The sequence below is a fragment of the Xenopus tropicalis genome, chromosome 3 (genome assembly GCF_000004195.4).
Source record: "Xenopus tropicalis strain Nigerian chromosome 3, UCB_Xtro_10.0, whole genome shotgun sequence".
Classification (NCBI taxonomy): Eukaryota; Metazoa; Chordata; class Amphibia; order Anura; family Pipidae; genus Xenopus; species Xenopus tropicalis.
The window spans coordinates 71,697,696-71,717,101 of NC_030679.2; the positions used below are offsets into that span (position 1 = coordinate 71,697,696).

Sequence of the window (19,406 nt, forward strand, 5' to 3'; positions counted from 1 at the left end):
ACAAAATGCAGTTTTTAAATAAAGGTTTACGTTATTAAGGGAGAAAAAAAACTCCAAATCTACATGGCCCTGTGTGAAAAAGTGATTGCCCCCCTTGTTAAAAAATAACTTAACTGTGGTTTATCAATTTCAATTTTCAATTTCAATATAAATTTCTGTAGTCACCCCCAGGCCTGATTACTGCCACACCTGTTTCAATCAAGAAATCACTTAAATAGGAGCTACCTGACACAGAGAAGTAGACCAAAAGCACCTCAAAAGCTAGACATCATGCCAAGATCCAAAGAAATTCAGGAACAAATGAGAACAAAAGTAATTGAGATCTATCAGTCTGGTAAAGGTTATAAAGCCGTTTCTAAAGCTTTGGGACTCCAGCGAACCACAGTGAGAGCCATTATCCACAAATGGCAAAAACATGGAACAGTGGTGAACCTTCCCAGGAGTGGCCGGCCGACCAAAATTACCCCAAGAGCGCAGAGACAACTCATCCGAGAGGCCACAAAAGACCCCAGGACAACATCTAAAGAACTGCAGGCCTCACTTGCCTCAATTAAGGTCAGTGTTCACGACTCCACCATAAGAAAGAGACTGGGCAAAAACGGCCTGCATGGCAGATTTCCAAGGCGCAAACCACTTTTAAGCAAAAAGAACATTATGGCTCGTCTCAATTTTGCTAAAAAACATCTCAATGATTGCCAAGACTTTTGGGAAAATACCTTGTGGACCGACGAGACAAAAGTTGAACTTTTTGGAAGGTGCGTGTCCCGTTACATCTGGCGTAAAAGTAACACAGCATTTCAGAAAAAGAACATCATACCAACAGTAAAATATGGTGGCGGTAGTGTGATGGTCTGGGGTTGTTTTGCTGCTTCAGGACCTGGAAGGCTTGCTGTGATAGATGGAACCATGAATTCTACTGTCTACCAAAAAATCCTGAAGGAGAATGTCCGGCCATCTGTTCGTCAACTCAAGCTGAAGCGATCTTGGGTGCTGCAGCAGGACAATGACCCAAAACACACCAGCAAATCCACCTCTGAATGGCTGAAGAAAAACAAAATGAAGACTTTGGAGTGGCCTAGTCAAAGTCCTGACCTGAATCCTATTGAGATGTTGTGGCATGACCTTAAAAAGGCGGTTCATGTTAGAAAACCCTCAAATAAAGCTGAATTACAACAATTCTGCAAAGATGTGTGGGCCAAAATTCCTCCAGAGCGCTGTAAAAGACTCGTTGCAAGTTATCGCAAACGCTTGATTGCAGTTATTGCTGCTAAGGGTAGCCCAACCAGTTATTAGGTTCAGGGGGCAATTACTTTTTCACACAGGGCCATGTAGGTTTGGATTTTTTTTCTCCCTAAATAATAAAAACCGTCATTTAAAAACTGCATTTTGTGTTTACTTGTGTTATCTTTGACTAATAGTTAAATGTGTTTGATGATCAGAAACATTTTGTGTGACAAACATGCAAAAGAATAAGAAATCAGGAAGGGGGCAAATAGTTTTTCACACCACTGTATGTAGTGATGAAGAGTGGAACCTACATATTCATAATCTATAATATAAGGCATCTGTGATCCTTGTCCTGAAAGCCATACTATCTATACAAGTGTAGGGAATGACAGGTGGCTGGATACCAGTCTCACACCACAAACACCTCATTTTCCCTACTTTTTAGAGGGAAGAGGTTCATTTCTGGATAAATAGAAAATGTGTAGTTTTAGTGTGAGGCACATAAGTACCAGCTGCCTTATGTCTTTATTATTTGGGGAAGGCTCCAGACATGACAGACCTGCTGCTGGAGCTGCTTCCTTGATAATAGCCGGACAGCTAGAGAAAGTGCCGCGGATCTATTGGGAAATGGCAAAGGAGACATGGGGCAATTAGCAATAACAAAACATTTTCACTCATTCAGTCAGTCAGTCCGTCAGATATTTTCTGCCAGATCAGCAGTGGCAATACCACAATGAAGTCTGCCCAATGGCAGGAGACAGCCTGTCTGCCCATGTACATTTCCCCACATGCTACTATCTATTTACATAACAAAACTTCAATTTGTCCCATTTTAATATCCAGGTCTCCAACATACAGCATAGAGCCTGCCGTCCCCAACTAATGAAATCTCCTATGCAAATGCACCTTGAGAGTCCGCCGTGCCTGTGTCTCCACCTCTTTACTTATCACAACAATCGCCTGAATGGGCAATGAGCTGAGCCAGGGCTGTGTCTCTGCTGATAAGCAACAGATAATGAGGGGCCTCTTGTATATAAGGCGCTCCCCGGCTACACTGGCAGTAGCTCAGCACTTCGCACAACTGCAAACATGACTGGAGTCTTCCTGCTCCTCTCCGCCTCCATGCTGGCCTGCGCCGCCGCCTTTGACATTGGATTATCCACTAAGTGCGTCTCCATTCCAAAAGAGATGGCCATGTGCAATGACATCGGCTACTCGGAGATGAGACTGCCGAACCTGATGGGACACACTAGCATGGCAGAAGTCGTGCCCAAGTCAGCAGAGTGGCAGAACCTCCTACAGACCGGCTGTCACCCATATGCCAGGATGTTCCTATGCTCCCTCTTCGCCCCAGTCTGCCTGGATACGTAAGTACTAAGTTGTCATTGCACAGTGTGGGGGTCAGTTGTGGGCAGTCCTAGTGCTACTGCTGGGGTGGCTGCTGGGGACCTCTATGTTCTCTGTAAATGAATGTGCTTGAGGGTAGGCATATGCGGTACCTGCCACACTTGTTGAGAGCTTTCCAAACTGTATTTTCTATCTCTGCCGGTAGGTTTCTGTCCCAGGCGCCAGCCCATTGTTACAGACTGCAGCACATATACCTGTCACTGCTCCTTTTGACTCATAACATTAGGGGAATTGTGTTTAGCTTTAGCTTCCTAAGTCTGTTGGCTTATTAGTAACATGGCAAATATTCATTTCTCCCCCAGGTTCATCCAGCCCTGCCGCAGCATGTGTGTTGCTGTAAGAGACAGTTGTGCCCCAGTTCTGGCATGTCATGGGCACGCCTGGCCTGAGAGCTTAGACTGTGACAGGTTCCCAGCTGGGGAAGACATGTGCCTGGACACCCTCAGCAAAGAGTATCAGTACTCCTATAAAGGTAAGCGCCCACACCTTATGTCATTGGCCATAATAATATTTGTATTAGTTTGATGACTGTGATTTACGAAAACCTTAACATTCATAGACAAACTCTATAGACATAAACTCTTTGTATCAATGGAGGCTTTTAAGTTCAGTTAGAAAAACACAGAGTTAAGAGCCCTGAAACCTATCTTCAGTGTTGCTAGAGATTGCAGTAACTATACATATAATATTGCTCCATATGAAGGGGCACATTGTAACACAAGGCTACATTATTTCACTCATTGTTTGGAGTGGCATGTATTTTACACTAGTTTCTGTGAACTCCATCTTTCATGTGATACATGTTTTTTTTTACATTTTGGGGTAAAATGGACATGACTAAAAACATTTTTTTTAATTCTTCTAGAATTGCCAAAGCCAAGCTGCCAGGGCTGCCCACTAATTGAGGATTTTTTTTCACACAAGACAGTTTTGGAAGCTTTCTGTGACAATAACTTTGGTGAGTATTTTTTTTTTTCTTTCTGTCTTTTCAACTATTAGAGGGTTACTTACGTTTTTTTAACCTGCACTTAACACAAACAAAAGGTAAATACATATATAAGGCAGTATTTTTCTTCCTTAGAAGCGGGTGGGCTTGTCTAGACAGTGGCCTGACTCTGTAAACAGCTAAAGTCTCTTTTATGCATTCTACTGGGATAGATTCCTTTAGGTCAATGCAGACCTTAAGAAATCTATAAAGGAAATATATTCCAAGGTACTGTAGTTCATCAAGAGTGGAGTAAGAAAACTAAGGTTGCTTTTATTGATGTCTAGAGCCCTGGCACCCACTTATAGCAGTTTTCCCTGCTACTAGCACCAAGTAGTAAGATGTAAAATGTATTAATAAAATAACTCATTTTAAGTTATAACTTGGGGTTTTATATAAAGGAGTAGAGATACACCAATCTGCAATTATTTAATTCTGGCAAATTCTAAGTCTTCCACCAAAGTGGATCCAAACCCTAATTTGCTTATTCAAAATACAAAACAAATTATCTTATATTTTATAATATACAAGATGAGAAACATTATACTTGGATCACTTCTTCATAGCTGTCCATAAAGCAATAACTATAAACCTTCAGTCTTATAATTGGGGCTTCTATATGCTAATAGCTGCTAAACTCAATAATCAATACGCTCTGTGAAAACATACCATTCTATACTTAAGTAATACTATACCTTTATAATAGATTACCATACTATAATTCTATTGAATCTGTGATCTAGTAATAGATCAGTTAATTAATCCACTATCTCCTTTTGCCCCATAGCTGTGAAAGTGAAATTGGCAAAGAAGAAAACAACTTCAGGAATCTATGTATATGAGACAGAAGGCCCAGTTGAGTTCATTAAACAAGGTCTGCTCCTTCCATATGACACACGTACCATGATTGAGCAGTGGCTGCTAATTAATGAGAACTGTGCTCAGAGGCTGATACGGAACAGACCCACAGTGTATGTTATTGCTGGTGACATCCATCATGGCAAGGTTTCAGTCAACAGAGTTTTCCACTGGCAGAAAAAGGACTCTCAGCTGACATTGGCTACAAGGAGGTGGAGACACCATAAATGTTGATACAACTCTTTTACTTTATTGCATGTAAATACTCAAGGCACTCTTTTAAAAAGGACACTATGTAAATATATAGTTTCTATTCATATATATATATATTGTAAAATATAAAGCCTTATTATATCAGCTGGATTGAGTGTAGCAGGTCAGCTATGTCCAAGCGCATCCCATAACCATGCTGTATAAGAAGAATATAACATTGCAGCAATTATATGAGCATTGTATAAACTGAGCAAATATTATATGTATAAAGTGAGAAAATATTAAATATTTATGTCAAGACTTTTTTGTTTTCTATTTAAGCATTTTGTCATTAAAAATATTCTAGTACAAACATATCCGTTTATCTTTTTAACAGTGCATAAAGTGTCTTAAAAAAAAATGAATACTGTGTATCTAAATATGTATGTACCACCACAACCCCACAACATAATTTATATAGATGTGTATGTTTGCACAGGAGACCTTATGGCAGTTTTTATATATATATATATATATATATATACTGGTTTGATCATGCAAATAACTGTTCCTTGGCACCTACCCATAGTGCTTTGCCAGACTAGGTGAATTTCCAAAATGCAGAAAATGTCTTAAATTTCCCAGTATTTGTAACCTCTTGAAAGGAAAATCTTAAAAGGATCTCCATGTTATATGCAATATTCTATTGCTAAGTAAAATTCCATCTCTGCCATATTTTGTAAAGCATTTTAAAGGGTTGCCACCAACCAGTTTGCTTTTCTGACATATGGGAATCATATAGTTATTTTCCCCTTTTAATTTCACTAATCTGATGTAAAAGACCCAAAAGCTATCTCAGGGCTTTTTCCCATTTATGTTTTAAATTGCATCAATGAACAGTACATGAGAATTTTGTTGACAGAAATTGAAAAAATAAACTCATTGTGATTATACAGTTCCTTTAAAGCAGACATTTTGGGGTTCTAGTCCAAGTATATGGTCCAACAAATAATCAAAAGTCTTCCTCATGTTGCAGTAGTATATGGGACTGGTGTTCAGTGATCAGTCATCCTGCTATAAATCAAGGAATATCTAGTACTGCGATTAAATGTCCCACATCTCACCCCAACAGACATTCAGTTTAGTTTCCTACAGATAGCTAAGACAGACCCACAGTTTGAAAAGCAGTGTTTCAGTGCTTTCCCTGCCAACAATATATAATGCAAATTGTAGAAAGAACACCAGAACAAGAAAAGCAGTAATATAACTATAGACGGGGCCTAAGGGAACAAAGTGCCTACCGGGGGAGGGATTGAAGTAGGCCTGCAACACATGCAAATTTGTGGATCACCCAACCCCAAGGTTACACCCCTAGAGAATAGCACATTGTTCAGAAATATATATTCTTTATATTGGTTACAGTTCTCATAAAGTCCTACTTAAAGGGGTGGGTCAACTTTAAGTTAACTTTTAGTATGTTATAGCATGGCCAATTCTAAGCAACTTTTCTGTTAATCTTCATTATTTTTTTTATAGTTCTTGGAATTATTTGCCTTCTTCTAACACTTTGCAGCTTTTAAAACGGGGGTCACTGACCCCAGCAGCCAAAAAACTATTACAATATGAAACTACAGTTTAATCGTTATTGTTATTTTTTTAGTATTTACTTTTCTATTAAAATCCTCTCCTATTCATATATCAGTCTTTCATTCAACTCACATCCTGGTTGCTAAGGTAATTTAGATCCTAGCATCTAAATAGCTGCTGAAACTTCAAATGGGAGAGCTGCTGAACAAAAACTGAACTAATTAAAAAACTACAAATAAAAAATAAAGACCAATTGCAAATTGTCTCACAATATTACTCTCTACTATCAGGGATCCCCAACCTTTTTGACCCATGAGCCACATTCAAATGTGAAAAGAGTTGGGGAGCAACACAAGCATAAAAAAGTTCCTGGGGTGCCAAATAAGGGATGTAATTGGCTATTTGGTAGCCCCTATGTGGACTGGCAGCCTACAGAGGTTCTGTCTGTCAGTACACATGGTTTTTATGCAACCAAAACTTGCCTACAAGTCAGGAATTTAAAAAATAAACACCTGCTTTGAGGCCACTGGGAGCAACATCCAAGGGGTTGGGGAGCAACATGTTGCTCCTGAGCCACTGGTTGGGGATCACTGCTCTACATCATACTAAAGATTAACTTAAAGGTAAACAACCCCTTTAAACAAGCAATCCTTCATTTATTACATATTTACTTTTTTTCTGCAATAATTAGTGCCTTGTACTGGTTCATAACTATGCTAGCATGAATTCATATTGATAGGAAAAGCATTTAAAAAAAATAATTAAATGTTTTTTTCAAGTAGCTTTAAATCATGTTGCCTCAGATTACAGAAAACAATCCTGTATTCATAAAACCAAAATATGCTGGATGTACATTTTCCTTTTAACCTTAAACACCAAATGAAATGTTGTAGTGTAGTTTTCTGTTGAGGCCCATGTAATATTCCAAGCTCTGTGCAGTACTTACATATAAAAATGAACTCACGGTCTTCAGTTCTATTAACCTACTGCCTGCCTTGTCCTAAAGGGACAGTAACAGAAATGCAGACAAAATGTAAAAAATGCTCAGATCTGTTGAACAAATAATTTATATTGTTTTATCTATTCTAAATTCTGCAAAACTATTCTGGAGTTGAGCAGACTTGTGTCACAAATTGTTTTAAAATTAAGGCAATTAAATCATTCTTATGACTTTGTCATTAAGATCTAATCATAGTTATATCACTTAAGGAAAGAGCAAGTTAAAGTGCAGAGTGTTCTCCGCCAGACTAAAAACAGATCCGGTCGTATTTATTCCTTTTATAAGATAACGGGAAATGTAATGTTTGTAAAACTTGTGTTACCAAACCCCACTAACCAATATGCTAATAATGAGGCTGAAGGACTGAAAGAGCTAAAAGGCACTAGACTACCTGAGGGGTATTGACACTTCTTACAATTACACAGAAATTAGCCTAATGATAATAGCACTGGGACAGACAGGAGGCAGTAGGGAAACGCATGGATCAGTCTGCCTAAGCTGTCTGCAGATTAAAGATGTGCTACAGCCTACAGACTGGAAGCAGGGGGTCTGCAATATAGGGCAGTACATTCTACATAACAATAGCATGCATGGAGAACATTGCAAAGATAATTAGGGGTATTGTGAAAGCCAAAACTTAACAAATCTTTTCTTCTGTGTACAGTTTGGTGCAGGAATATGCAGTCTTCATGCCCAGCACACACATTTAAGTAAATGATACTATTAATAATATGATTTATTTTATTACAAAGAAGTCTATTAGTGCCTAAGCTAAACAAGTGCCTGTCAGTGCACTTACAGTAAGGAACAGGTGGGAGTAGGGCCCAACATCTTGCAGAGATCTAAGAAGGTGTTATGCATGATCTCAGATCTTTGTGGTCAGAACACTTGTTTTTAAATTAAAATTTCTCAAAACTACATATTTCATTTACTTAAAAGCCACAAAAAGGGTAGGTAGATATTCCAGAGCTAGAGAATGAAATGTGGAAGGAGACCCTTGAACTGATACTGTTTTTGTCACAGAATATTCAGGTCAAGTTTATTAATAGAGCATATCTCACATCATATAGGCTGGCCAACATATATTAGGTATCAGATTTGTGCCCTAAATGTGTTAATGTTGATCATGCCTTTTACCAAGTTTGGATAGTGACCATTAATTTGAGGATTTGGGCAGAGGTTTCTCCATTGTACCCTAACTTATGCCTTTAGGCATGAATGCATGCCTGGGGGGGGGTCTTGTCACTCTAGCCTCCCCATTCTCTGCGGTCATCATGTGGGATAGAGGAATGGCGATCAAGTGCTTGGCCTGGCACTGTGAACATGTGTTGCTATACAGGTATGGATATGTAGGGACCCATAGGGTTAATCTGCCCCTATGGCTTTAAACCCTACTGCTTCCTCAGTTCTGCTGTTACTGGGCAAAGACCCATGTATCAGTTTATAATTATGCTTTCTACCTATTGGTTATTTGGGTTGATCACACCCTTTGCAGTCTCATATAGTGTCTAGCAAGGAGGTGTGGCTTAATCTGCATCTCAGGTGAAGGTCCACTGAGCCTGGGAGCAGGACTAAGCCCCAGTAAGCCATTTTCCCTCAGCATAGGGCCACGGAGTAGACATAGGAGACAGGTTAGAACAAACCCTGATCCCTAGTCACACGGGGGACTCTTCAGCTAGGGGTTATCAACCTGAGGACTGAGGTATCTATTCAGACTGTTTCCTATGGGGTACCAAGCTGACAGGTGCATTTACCCTGCCCAGACTCTACCAAGAGGTGGGATAAAATGGTGTGAATCCTCCCTTTGTTTGTCCTTAAACTTGTATTATAGTTAAACTGCAAGAACCTTCTGCCGTCCATCTTTAATAATCTGCACTACACAGCTATAGTGAATTGTAGTCCCACTACACCCTTGCTCCGCCTGGTCTCTTCCACCTAGCAAAGGCCCATCCTGTTTAAGAGAGTCAAATGTAACCCATGCTCTAACCTTAACACTAGCCTGGTTTTTGTCTAAATATAGCCAACCAAGCGTTACAGATAGTATCCAGAATGCTTGGCACCTAATGTTTTTGGGATAAGTGGATTTTATCTTATTTGGGTCACCATAACTTGTCTTCTAAAAACATTTAAAAAAGTAATAGGATTGTATTGCCACCAAGTATGATGAATGCATTTTAGGTACGGTCACACAGAAGTATTTATTATCATTACAGGAAAAAAGGAATTTAAAAAAATTAGAGTTACTTTATATGGCTAACATGGTATTCCCACTATATAGTGATTAAGATGGCAAAATACCATACTGAGCCAGTTCACTCTCTAATAAAATGTCAATAGATCTGTTCAGATAACATCCACATGCTAGAGTAAAGGTGCCCATACACTATAAGATCCGCTCACTTGGCGATGTCGCCGCTCTGTTCTGCCCATACCCGGGCCGATTAGCTGCCGAATCGGTCCAAGGGACCGATATCGGCAGCTATAGTCGGCCAGGCCCGGATTTGTGGAAAGGCCACAAAGTCCCGGGCCTAGGGCGGCAAAAATTGGGGGGCGGCATGCCGCCCCGCCGCACCAAAATGTTAAAGTTTATTGCGCATACGGAGCAATGGGGACCTCTCCCCCACTGCTCCGTATGCAATTGAAAAGGGCCGCATGCGCAATCGCGAGTTCGCGTATGCGCGGGGGGAGGTTCGCCGTTCGCGCATGCGCAGGGGGGGGCGCGACAGAGAGGGGGCGGCCTCAGGGCGCCCTGCCAACAAATCCGGCCCTGTAGTCGGCCCGTGTATGGGGACCTTAAGGTAGTTTTCATACATTTTATAAAGACAGCATTGGGCTCAGAAGGTGAAATTTCATAACTCAAAAAAAAAAAAAAAGATTTCAAACACTTGAAAAAAAAAAACATTCCATGCATGGTTATGGTATTCATATGGTAGGAAATCTGTAACAGATAGTCAGTAGACTTTATGCTTTTGGTTGTTAAATGCCTTGTTCAAAGATAGAAGGGTCGAACACCGAAGTGAACGCAGCCAGAGCATTATTGAGCGATAAGCAAGGTACACTAAAAATCAGAAATGAAGTTCATTAATCATTTTCTTGCCTTATGGAAGCTCCACTTTTAATACTTTTAAGGAAATACTATAAATAACATGCAAAGACAATGTTATGATAGATGTACAAAAGGTTTAATTTCTAAAGTCAGTATCTCTTTAAAGGATTCTGGTTAGGTTTGCCTTCAAATGGTTAGGATTTAGCCAGATTCAGAACTGATCCCAGATTTAATGCATCTGGATTATAGGGCCCTAAAATTAATTTGCTGTGGGGCCCAGGACCATCTAGTTACATCACTGCAAGTTGTTGTATATATTGATGGAACATAGCAGCAACAGTGGCAGGTAAAGGATTGGCAAAAAAAAATGGCTTTTTGTATCAAGTCCTGTGAGTGATGGATTCTGTTGGTGGTTATATTTATATACTTGATTTTCTGTGGGGGCATGAACAGTCTGCTGTATGGTAGTCCTTCCTCCGGGTGGGGCACTCCTGGTCCACACGGCCATGTGCAGTAACTAATAGCAACCAATAAGATGCTTGCTTTTAAACATGTGACCAGTAAACACTACTTTCTTATTGATTGTTATGGGTGACTAGAACTGTAGCAAACTTTGCACCTTTTAGAGCACAACCCCTATAATATTTTAATTAAATATTTTCTTTTATGGGAAAAATTGCTAAAAACGTGTTTCTTGGTTATACCTGAACAGATAATGAGGGGAGGAAAAGTCTTACAGTTACCTTGGCAATTGTGCTGCCTTTTCAGAAGCAAAATATATTTATTACAGGCGCTAGAAACTTAACCTGAAAATGCACAGAAAACTGATTAAATGTGACAGTTCCATAAAATGATGGAATATTTTATTCAGTTGCTTCTTAAAAGGCAGAAATGTGTATATTTGCATCACTGTATTTCTTTTTCTGTTACTTTACCAATTGCAGTCCACAATTAAAATCAATAAGGTAGAACAATTATGTTTATAATATGAACAACCAAAGGAACCCCCTTTTTTAACTTAATCTATGCACAAATAAGACAGCAAACTATAGCACATACAGTAGCTCCAAAGCAGTGATCTCCAACCAGTGGCTTGTTGCTCAACAACCCCTTGGATGTTCCCAGTGGCACCAAAGCAGGTGCTCATTTTTTAATTTCTGTCTTAGAGGAAAGTTTTGGTTGCATAGATCCCCGCTCTAAAGTATATAACATCTTGCTCTCTTCTTTTCCTCTGTTTTATGCCTTTCCTTTTGTTGCCTGTTCACATAACAAGTAAAAAAAAAAAAAAGATAAATAAGTAAAAATATGTCAACTTAAATATCAGGGTATGATTTTGGCTCTGCTTTTGTGGCATTCAAGTTCAGCTGACAATAAATTAATTGCTTGGAGCCTATTGGTTGCCAGCAAAAAACATGGCTGAATTACTCTGTTCTGACTAGTGAGTCCATTCATTTTTTCTTTATTGTAGGACGTCAGAAGTGGCAGTTTGTCTCTTTTTTGCCTCTGTGGCCTTTTTTGGCAACAGACTTCTGAGAATCATTAGGGATCCTTTCCAATTATTAGTGGGAATCAACTGTCATTAGGGCACATGTACAGTTATTATTTGACATACATACCACACATTTCTTATACATCCAGTTGACGCCTCCTAATTACATAGATATCATTTGTGATAACTATGCTGTGCTGACACCAGACAACTTCTGAGAAAAATAGACGATACATGTGATATAATACTGGAACCTATGTTTCTACATAATAAGGTTGGAAGTTTGTCTTATAGCAGCCCAGAATTCTGCTCTTAAGTGAGCCACCCTAAAGGTCAAGTCAGATATGTGAATTTATCTCCATTTCTCCCTTCTACATCTGAGCTGCATCCATTGTGAATCTGTACAAAGCTTGCACTAAGCCCAAAATCTACCATACTTTTGTGCTGAGTCAGTGAAGCAGCTATGACTTTTTGACAAGGTGGAATGAAAGAATAAACTATGCTTTTAAAAGAGCAAAAAAGTCTAGCAATATAGCATAGCAACAATACAGATAAGATGTAGTAGACTTGGCTTTTTTATATTTATTTCAATATACAGTTTTTAAGTATCTTCTCAATACATGTAAGGGTGTTTTAGAGCTTTTGAGATTTTTCTGCATATTATTAAATGGGGTTATTTTAGACTTACTCATTACATTCCATTCTTCTAATAAAGTGCTGGCTATCTATTCATGTGTAGTTGTCTCTGTCTTGTGTGCATCTTGACAATCCTCTTGGTAACAGACACATAGGAGAGTTTTTTTGTGGTGGGAATAGAGGACTGTGGCAAAACATAAGTGATGTAAGACACATCTTGTAGTGATATAAAAGATGATGCCAGAATAGGGCAACATGTTGTAATAGATATTTCTCATGAGATGAGAACTAGAAGCTTCAGAAGGATTTATAGTTGAGGTGATTGTGCAGTAAAGTTAGGTACCTAGATAATATAAAGGTGGCCATATATGGCCCTATGTTTGTGGGTAACTAACCAATTGGCCATCGACAAATCTAAATGGATGGCTACCATAGCAAGGCTACCATACTGAGGCTTTACACTATACTCTATGTCTGCCAGATAGCCCAAACAATCAAAAGAGAAGTAAAGAGAAGCTGTGGTTTTAATATATACTTACTTTCGGTGCAGTAATGTTTTGATAAAAATATACATATTGAGTATTGGCGTACTCTAGTTTGAGCCTTTCCAACTTTATTTTCATCCATATATTAAAATGTGTTTGTGATATATTTCATTATTACAATAAAAAAATCGACACTTTTCACTTATTGGGTATTTAGAGTCATATATCTTGTAACAAAGGTGTAATTATACAAGATTAAGGTAAATTATATTTACATTTAACATAATACGGTATATTACCACCTTTCCACCATTTCTACTTAATTTTTACCATTCCCTTACCAATTTCTCTCTCTCTCCCTTCCTCTTATGCTTATCATGCTGTTTTGAGGAACCAAGATCTTAGGTACCCCCCACCCCCAGCAAGCCTGGACTGGGATTCAAAATAGGCCCTGGCATTTCAGGTACACCCCTAGGTGTTATGTTCTCATTAATGTTTAGTTGGTTAAGCATTAGCATTTGGTCACATTTGGTCATTTTGAAACAGATTTTTTTTGTAAGTATTTAAGTCCTTGGGGCCCAGTTATCAAAGTATGATCGCTTCCGAATACAAAAAAAATCATATTTTTTCCAAGTTTTCGTACTGTGCATATTTTTTGCAACTTTTTTGTACTTTGCGACAAAACGCACGACAATTTGTGCAACAAAATCGTATTTGTTGCGCCAAGTGCAAAAGTTTCAGATTCATTCAAGCTTCGGTATCGTGACTTTCCTTGGGCCAGGTTAGAGCTGCAGAGTGCCATTGAGTCCTATGGGAGGCTTCCAAAAACATGCACAGAAGGATCAAAGTCAGAAAGGTTTTCCCGCCGTTTCCAATCGTTCGGATATGAAAATTTTGTGACTTTCGGATTGCCAATACGATATTATTGTGACTAATACAAATTTTTCATAAGCATTTTCGTGACATTTCCAATCATTAGAAATTATCGATTCTAATCCGAATTTTACCCAATTCAGGATTCAAACTCGTACTTTGATGAATCAACCCCCTTGTCTTGCCACCACGGATACTCTGGCAGCCCTTAATTATGCGACAGTCTTGGGTTTCTCCAGATTGTGTTGTGTACAGCAAATCACTTCCCCCTTCATGTACAAGAGTTTTTGAGTTGCAGTCCAGGCCTTTAAAGTAGTGGACATTGATATGGTTACAGATTGGTGTGCCTCCCTACCTCTGTATGGTTCAACTCTTAGGGTTTCCACTGAGCCCAAAATGGATGCTTCTAGTACAGTGGCAAGGTCAGAATACGCTGACTCAAACTACTAGCAACTAGTATTGCTGCCTGATTTTATATATAATGTCTGGTATAGCTATCCTCCTGTATATGTAATTCTAGGTGCTTAAAGGAGACATATATAAAAATTATGAATATACCAATGAATTATACTCCTCTAGAGTGCCTAAAAAGTTGTATTTCTGAAAGATTTATAGAGAAATCAAAACCCCCCTGTCCCGCCCATCTGTTCCACATCCTGCTGGCTGAATTCTCTGGATGTGCAGGGGAGCCGGCGGCTCTCAGTACATTGCACTGTAGGACAAGAACCAATCAGCAACTGGCTGACCTGATAGGCAACTGAAGCCTGTCTTTGCTTGTGTGAGTGCAAGCCTGTGATTGGCTATCCCCCTCCTACTGTGCTTCTGGCAGGGACATGCCCACCCCTCATTTGAAACACGGACAGATCTATACGGCCTCCAATAAAGGGGCCATATTTACAGATAGGATTAATGTTTAGCGCCATATATTATTCATAATTGCCTACAAAAGTAGGGGTTTTCCATTAATCCAATATGTCTCCTTTAATGATTCTATATAAAGGAGGTGAGGAGCCAACTGGGGGTGTTTCTAAAAATATATAAAAATTTGGGCAAATACTTCATTTTAATAAGATTAATGCGACCCAGAAGCAATAATGTAAGCCCACTGTGCCTCACATCTAGAGTCACTTTTATTCCTAAATAAAAAAAAAAATAGTGTTTCACTGGTGATGAAAAAATGTTTTAACTTTTGATAGATTAGGGACATTTACTAATCCATGAACGTCCGAAAGAGTTTTTTTCGTAATGATCGGTATTTTTGCAATTTTTTTTGTCACCATCGCGATTGTTTCGTATTTTGCGCGGCTTTTTCGTCGCCGTTACGACTTTATCGTATATTTTCTGCGACTTTTTCGTATATTTTCTGCGACTTTTTCACCGCAGTCGCGAACAATTCGGATTGGTTTTTTTCGCCGTTTACTATAGCGCAATATGAAAAAATCACGACGGTGATGAAATAATCACGCAAAATACGATAACGTCGTAACGGTGCCTAAAAAGTCGTGACAAATACGAAACAAACGCGACGGCGACGAAAAAAATCGCAAAATTTGCGTTTCCAATCCGTTTTTTTCCCATTCGGGATTTGGATTCGAGGATTAGTAAATGTGCCCCATAGAGTTGAACCAGGCACAAGACAGGGGTGCCCATTATGTTTTGTCTTGCCATTTAATAATTGGTGGAACTTAAATATTCTACACATGATATGTTAATATGTCTAGAAAACCCTGACTTGGCTTTACTGACCTACTAGACAAAATTACAGAGTTTGGTTACTATTTTGGACTTGAAAATTAAATTGACCCTACACGCTGTCAATCAAGCCGCCATACAGTACCCCCACTTATCCTCCCCTCTTGGTTACCTGCCTGTTGTTCTGCTGATCAGCTGCTGGGGGGGAAATGGAAGGGTGATATCACTCCACCTTGCAGTACAGCAGTAAAAGTTCATCAGAGCACGTCACATGGCTGTGGGCACCTAGGAAAGTATGGAAATGGCTAGCCCTATGTCAACTTCCAAAATTAAATATGAAAAAAAGTCTGTTAGCTCTTTTAAAAAAATGGATTCCAGGGCAGAATTCTTTTAATTTGGAGGTGCTGGAAGAATACATACAAATTTTAAATGTAAAAAAAAAAAAAAAATTAAACCAGGACCTTTGAAATTTTGATTTTACGCTTAATGAATAGAATGATAACATACCTTTTGGTAATTTTTTTCCCCTAGTAATAACACACAATATCATCCAAGATAATATTCATTATTTTGAGCACTAGAAAAACATTGATTGTCAGTGTTCTTTAGTAAGTCTGGGATAGTATTTTTTGTTAAGTTGAAGCTAAAAACTCTAATTTGTGAATTTAAATTCTCAATATAGGTAGCAGTGTCCTGGGTTTGAGCACCATCTACTGACTACATCACATATTCTCATGATAAAATGTTCTTCAATCGTATAAACATGCCACGTTGCATAATATGCTGTATTGTACAAAAAAGAGCATTGATAAAAATATAATTTTGCCTCTTTATAGGTCCCTGGTAAGGCCTCACCCTGAGTATGCAGTGCAGTTTTGGGCTCCAGTCCTTAAGAAGGATATTAATGAGCTGGAGAGAGTGCAGAGACTGCAACTAAACTGGTAAAGGGGATGGAAGATTTAAACTATGAGGTTAGACCACATGTGCCAAACACAAGGCCCTTCTGGCTGTTTTATGTGGCCCCTGGTGACTGTGCCTGACCGCGCAGCACCAATCGCCTGACTGCATCTTAATAAAAAAATTTGCAGGCGACTTAGCCTGTGTTTTAGATTTCGGCCCCCTTATGTGATTGAGTTTCACACCACTGGGTTAGACTGTCAAGTTTGGTGTTGTTTTCTCTGGAAAAAAAGGCGCTTGCGACGGGACATGATTACTCTGTACAAGTACATTAGAGGGGATTGTAGACAGACAGGGATGTTCTTTTTTTAACCAAAAAACGACCAGAGGCCACCCCTTTAGAGGAACGGAGCTTCCATTTGAAGGTAGATGGTTTTTCACGGTGAGGGCAGTAAGGTTGGGGAATGCCCTTCCTAGTGATGTTGTAATGGCAGATCCTGTTAAATGTCTTTAAGAGGGGCTTGGATGACTTCTTGAACAAGCATAGTATCCAAGGCTATTGTGATACTAAAATCTAAAATAAGTACTGATTTTATTATATGTCAGGTCAGTATAGGTTTATGTGTGCGCACTGGGTTTAATTGGAAGGGTTGAACTTGATGGACTCTGGTCTTTTTTCAACCCAATATAATTAATCAAATCCTATTATCACACAAGCTGACATAGAGGTGGCATGCAGTGTTCAGATAATGCAGAGATAAAGGATTTAAGAAAAGATTTTCATATCAGTTGGCAGCTAATTAAATGGCTTGCAACCATTTGGGCTGATATATGTAATATTGATTTAGGGGAACAAAGTTTTTATCTCTTTAATGAACTGACATAGTTATCAAAACTGATTTTATTTACAATGCGCTACTAGGATACCCAGTACTGTGCTATTTTACAGGACGGAGAAGCACACACAGGAAGTATAAACATTATAATAAATAAATAAGTATAAATATACAGAAATTAAGTGCCATGCGGTAAGAGGCACAGCAGGAAGAAAGGCCCCTGTCCTGTAAAGCTTACAGTCTAAGTGGTGTAAGGAAATGTATGTGTATGAGTTCAACAAGTGTTGGTGAATACTTGAGGTCTTGACTTGAAGTTTACTCAGATAGGATAGAGCAGAGTTGTGAATTGTTTTGAACATCAGTGTCAGTAGTTTTATTTTCAACATTTAAAAAAAAAGTGTAACAGCCCCACAACTGCATTCAGTATTAACAGGTGTGGTGACATTTGAAGGGAAGGCCAATCAACAGAATAGTCAATACATGATATGATAAGGAAGCATATTTTGTTTGAAACTGGTGTAATTAATGCTTGCATTTTATAAATGAGCAGAGGGCAGGAATTTCACTAGCATACATGGTGGGGGGCTGCTAATGGAAGAACTCCCCTTTTTAAACCACACCCATTTTATCACAATGGTGGCAGTGCAGCAAAACCCCAAATGCTTAGTCCTCACTTCAGGGATATCAACCGTTATTCATATATAAAAGAATTATATTATGTCATATTAAGACACACTCTTAAATCCATATGCCTCCTCCTCCCCTGTGGGTAGCACAGCAACCCACAGCTCATAATTACACACCTTAGGGACCATTTAATGGCTATTTCCAACTACGAACAAACCCCTGCAAGGTTCACCTCCCACAGACAGCAAAGGACAGGCAGAGTATGGCACACACAGGCAGCACTCTGAATGCCCTATGCTGCCTGTGTGTGCCATACTCTGCGTGCCCTATGCTGCCTGTGTGTGCCATACTCTGCCTGCCCTATGCTGCCTGTGTGTGCCGTACTCTGCCTGCCCTATGCTGCCTGTGTGTGCCGTACTCTGCCTGCCCTATGCTGCCTGTGTGTGCCATACTCTGCCTGCCCTATGCTGCCTGTGTGTGCCATACTCTGCCTGCCCTATGCTGCCTGTGTGTGCCATACTCTGCCTGCCCTATGCTGCCTGTGTGTGCCATACTCTGCCTGCCCTATGCTGCCTGTGTGTGCGCCATACTCTGCCTGCCCTATGCTGCCTGTGTGTGCCATACTCTGCCTGCCCTATGCTGCCTGTGTGTGCCATACTCTGCCTGCCCTATGCTGCCTGTGTGTGCCATACTCTGCCTGCCCTATGCTGCCTGTGTGTGCCATACTCTGCCTGCCCTATGCTGCCTGTGTGTGCCAAACTCTGCCTTCCCTTAGCTGCCTGTGTGTGCCATACTCTACCTGCCCTACCCTGCCTGTGCGTGCCATACTCTGCCTTCCCTTAGCTGCCTGTGTGTGCCATACTCTGCCTGCCCTATGCTGCCTGTGTGTGCATACTCTGACTGCCCTATGCTGCCTGTGTGTGCCATACTCTACCTGCCCTACCCTGCCTGTGTGTGCCATACTCTGCCTTCCCTTAGCTGCCTGTGTGTGCCATACTCTGCCTGCCCTATGCTGCCTGTGTGTGCCATACTCTGCCTGCCCTATGCTGCCTGTGTGTGCCATACTCTGCCTTCCCTTAGCTGCCTGTGTGTGCCATACTCTGCCTGCCCTACCATGCCTGTGTGCCATATTCTACCTGCCCTATGCTGCCTGTGTGTGCCATACTCTGCCTGCCCTACCATGGTTTAATTCCATGACAGGTTCTTGTGCAACAACAACCTTATCAAGGACAGCAGTGAGTGTATTATGATTAAGGGCAAGGTACACAAAATGCAGATAAATTCAGGCTGACAATCCACCCCTATACTTAAAAATACTAGTTGTGCCTGCACCCGGAAGCATTAAATCCACCCAGGTGCAGGCACATGCAGCTGATCTCCGCCAACAAACGCAAGACTTGGCATTTATTGGTGGATATTGGGTGTGTGCGCCTGCACCCGGGCAGATTAATGTTTCCGAGTGCAGGCACAACTAGAAGTATTTTTAAGCATAGGGGTAAATTGTCAGCCTGTGCTTATCTGCAGGCTCACAATTTGCCTCGTGTGACCCTAATTGTGAAGACACACGGA

At 40.1% G+C, this 19,406-nt stretch overlaps 1 protein-coding gene across 1 annotated transcript; it reads left to right on the top strand.

The window, feature by feature from the left end:
• Positions 1-2,309: 2,309 nt before the first annotated feature.
• Positions 2,310-5,044, top strand: szl (sizzled). The gene is given in 4 exon segments (NM_001044506.1): positions 2,310-2,594; positions 2,937-3,106; positions 3,500-3,592; positions 4,407-5,044. Coding segments are annotated over 4 exon segments (846 nt in total). The 5' UTR covers positions 2,310-2,316; the 3' UTR covers positions 4,712-5,044.
• The last annotated feature ends 14,362 nt before the right edge of the window (positions 5,045-19,406 follow it).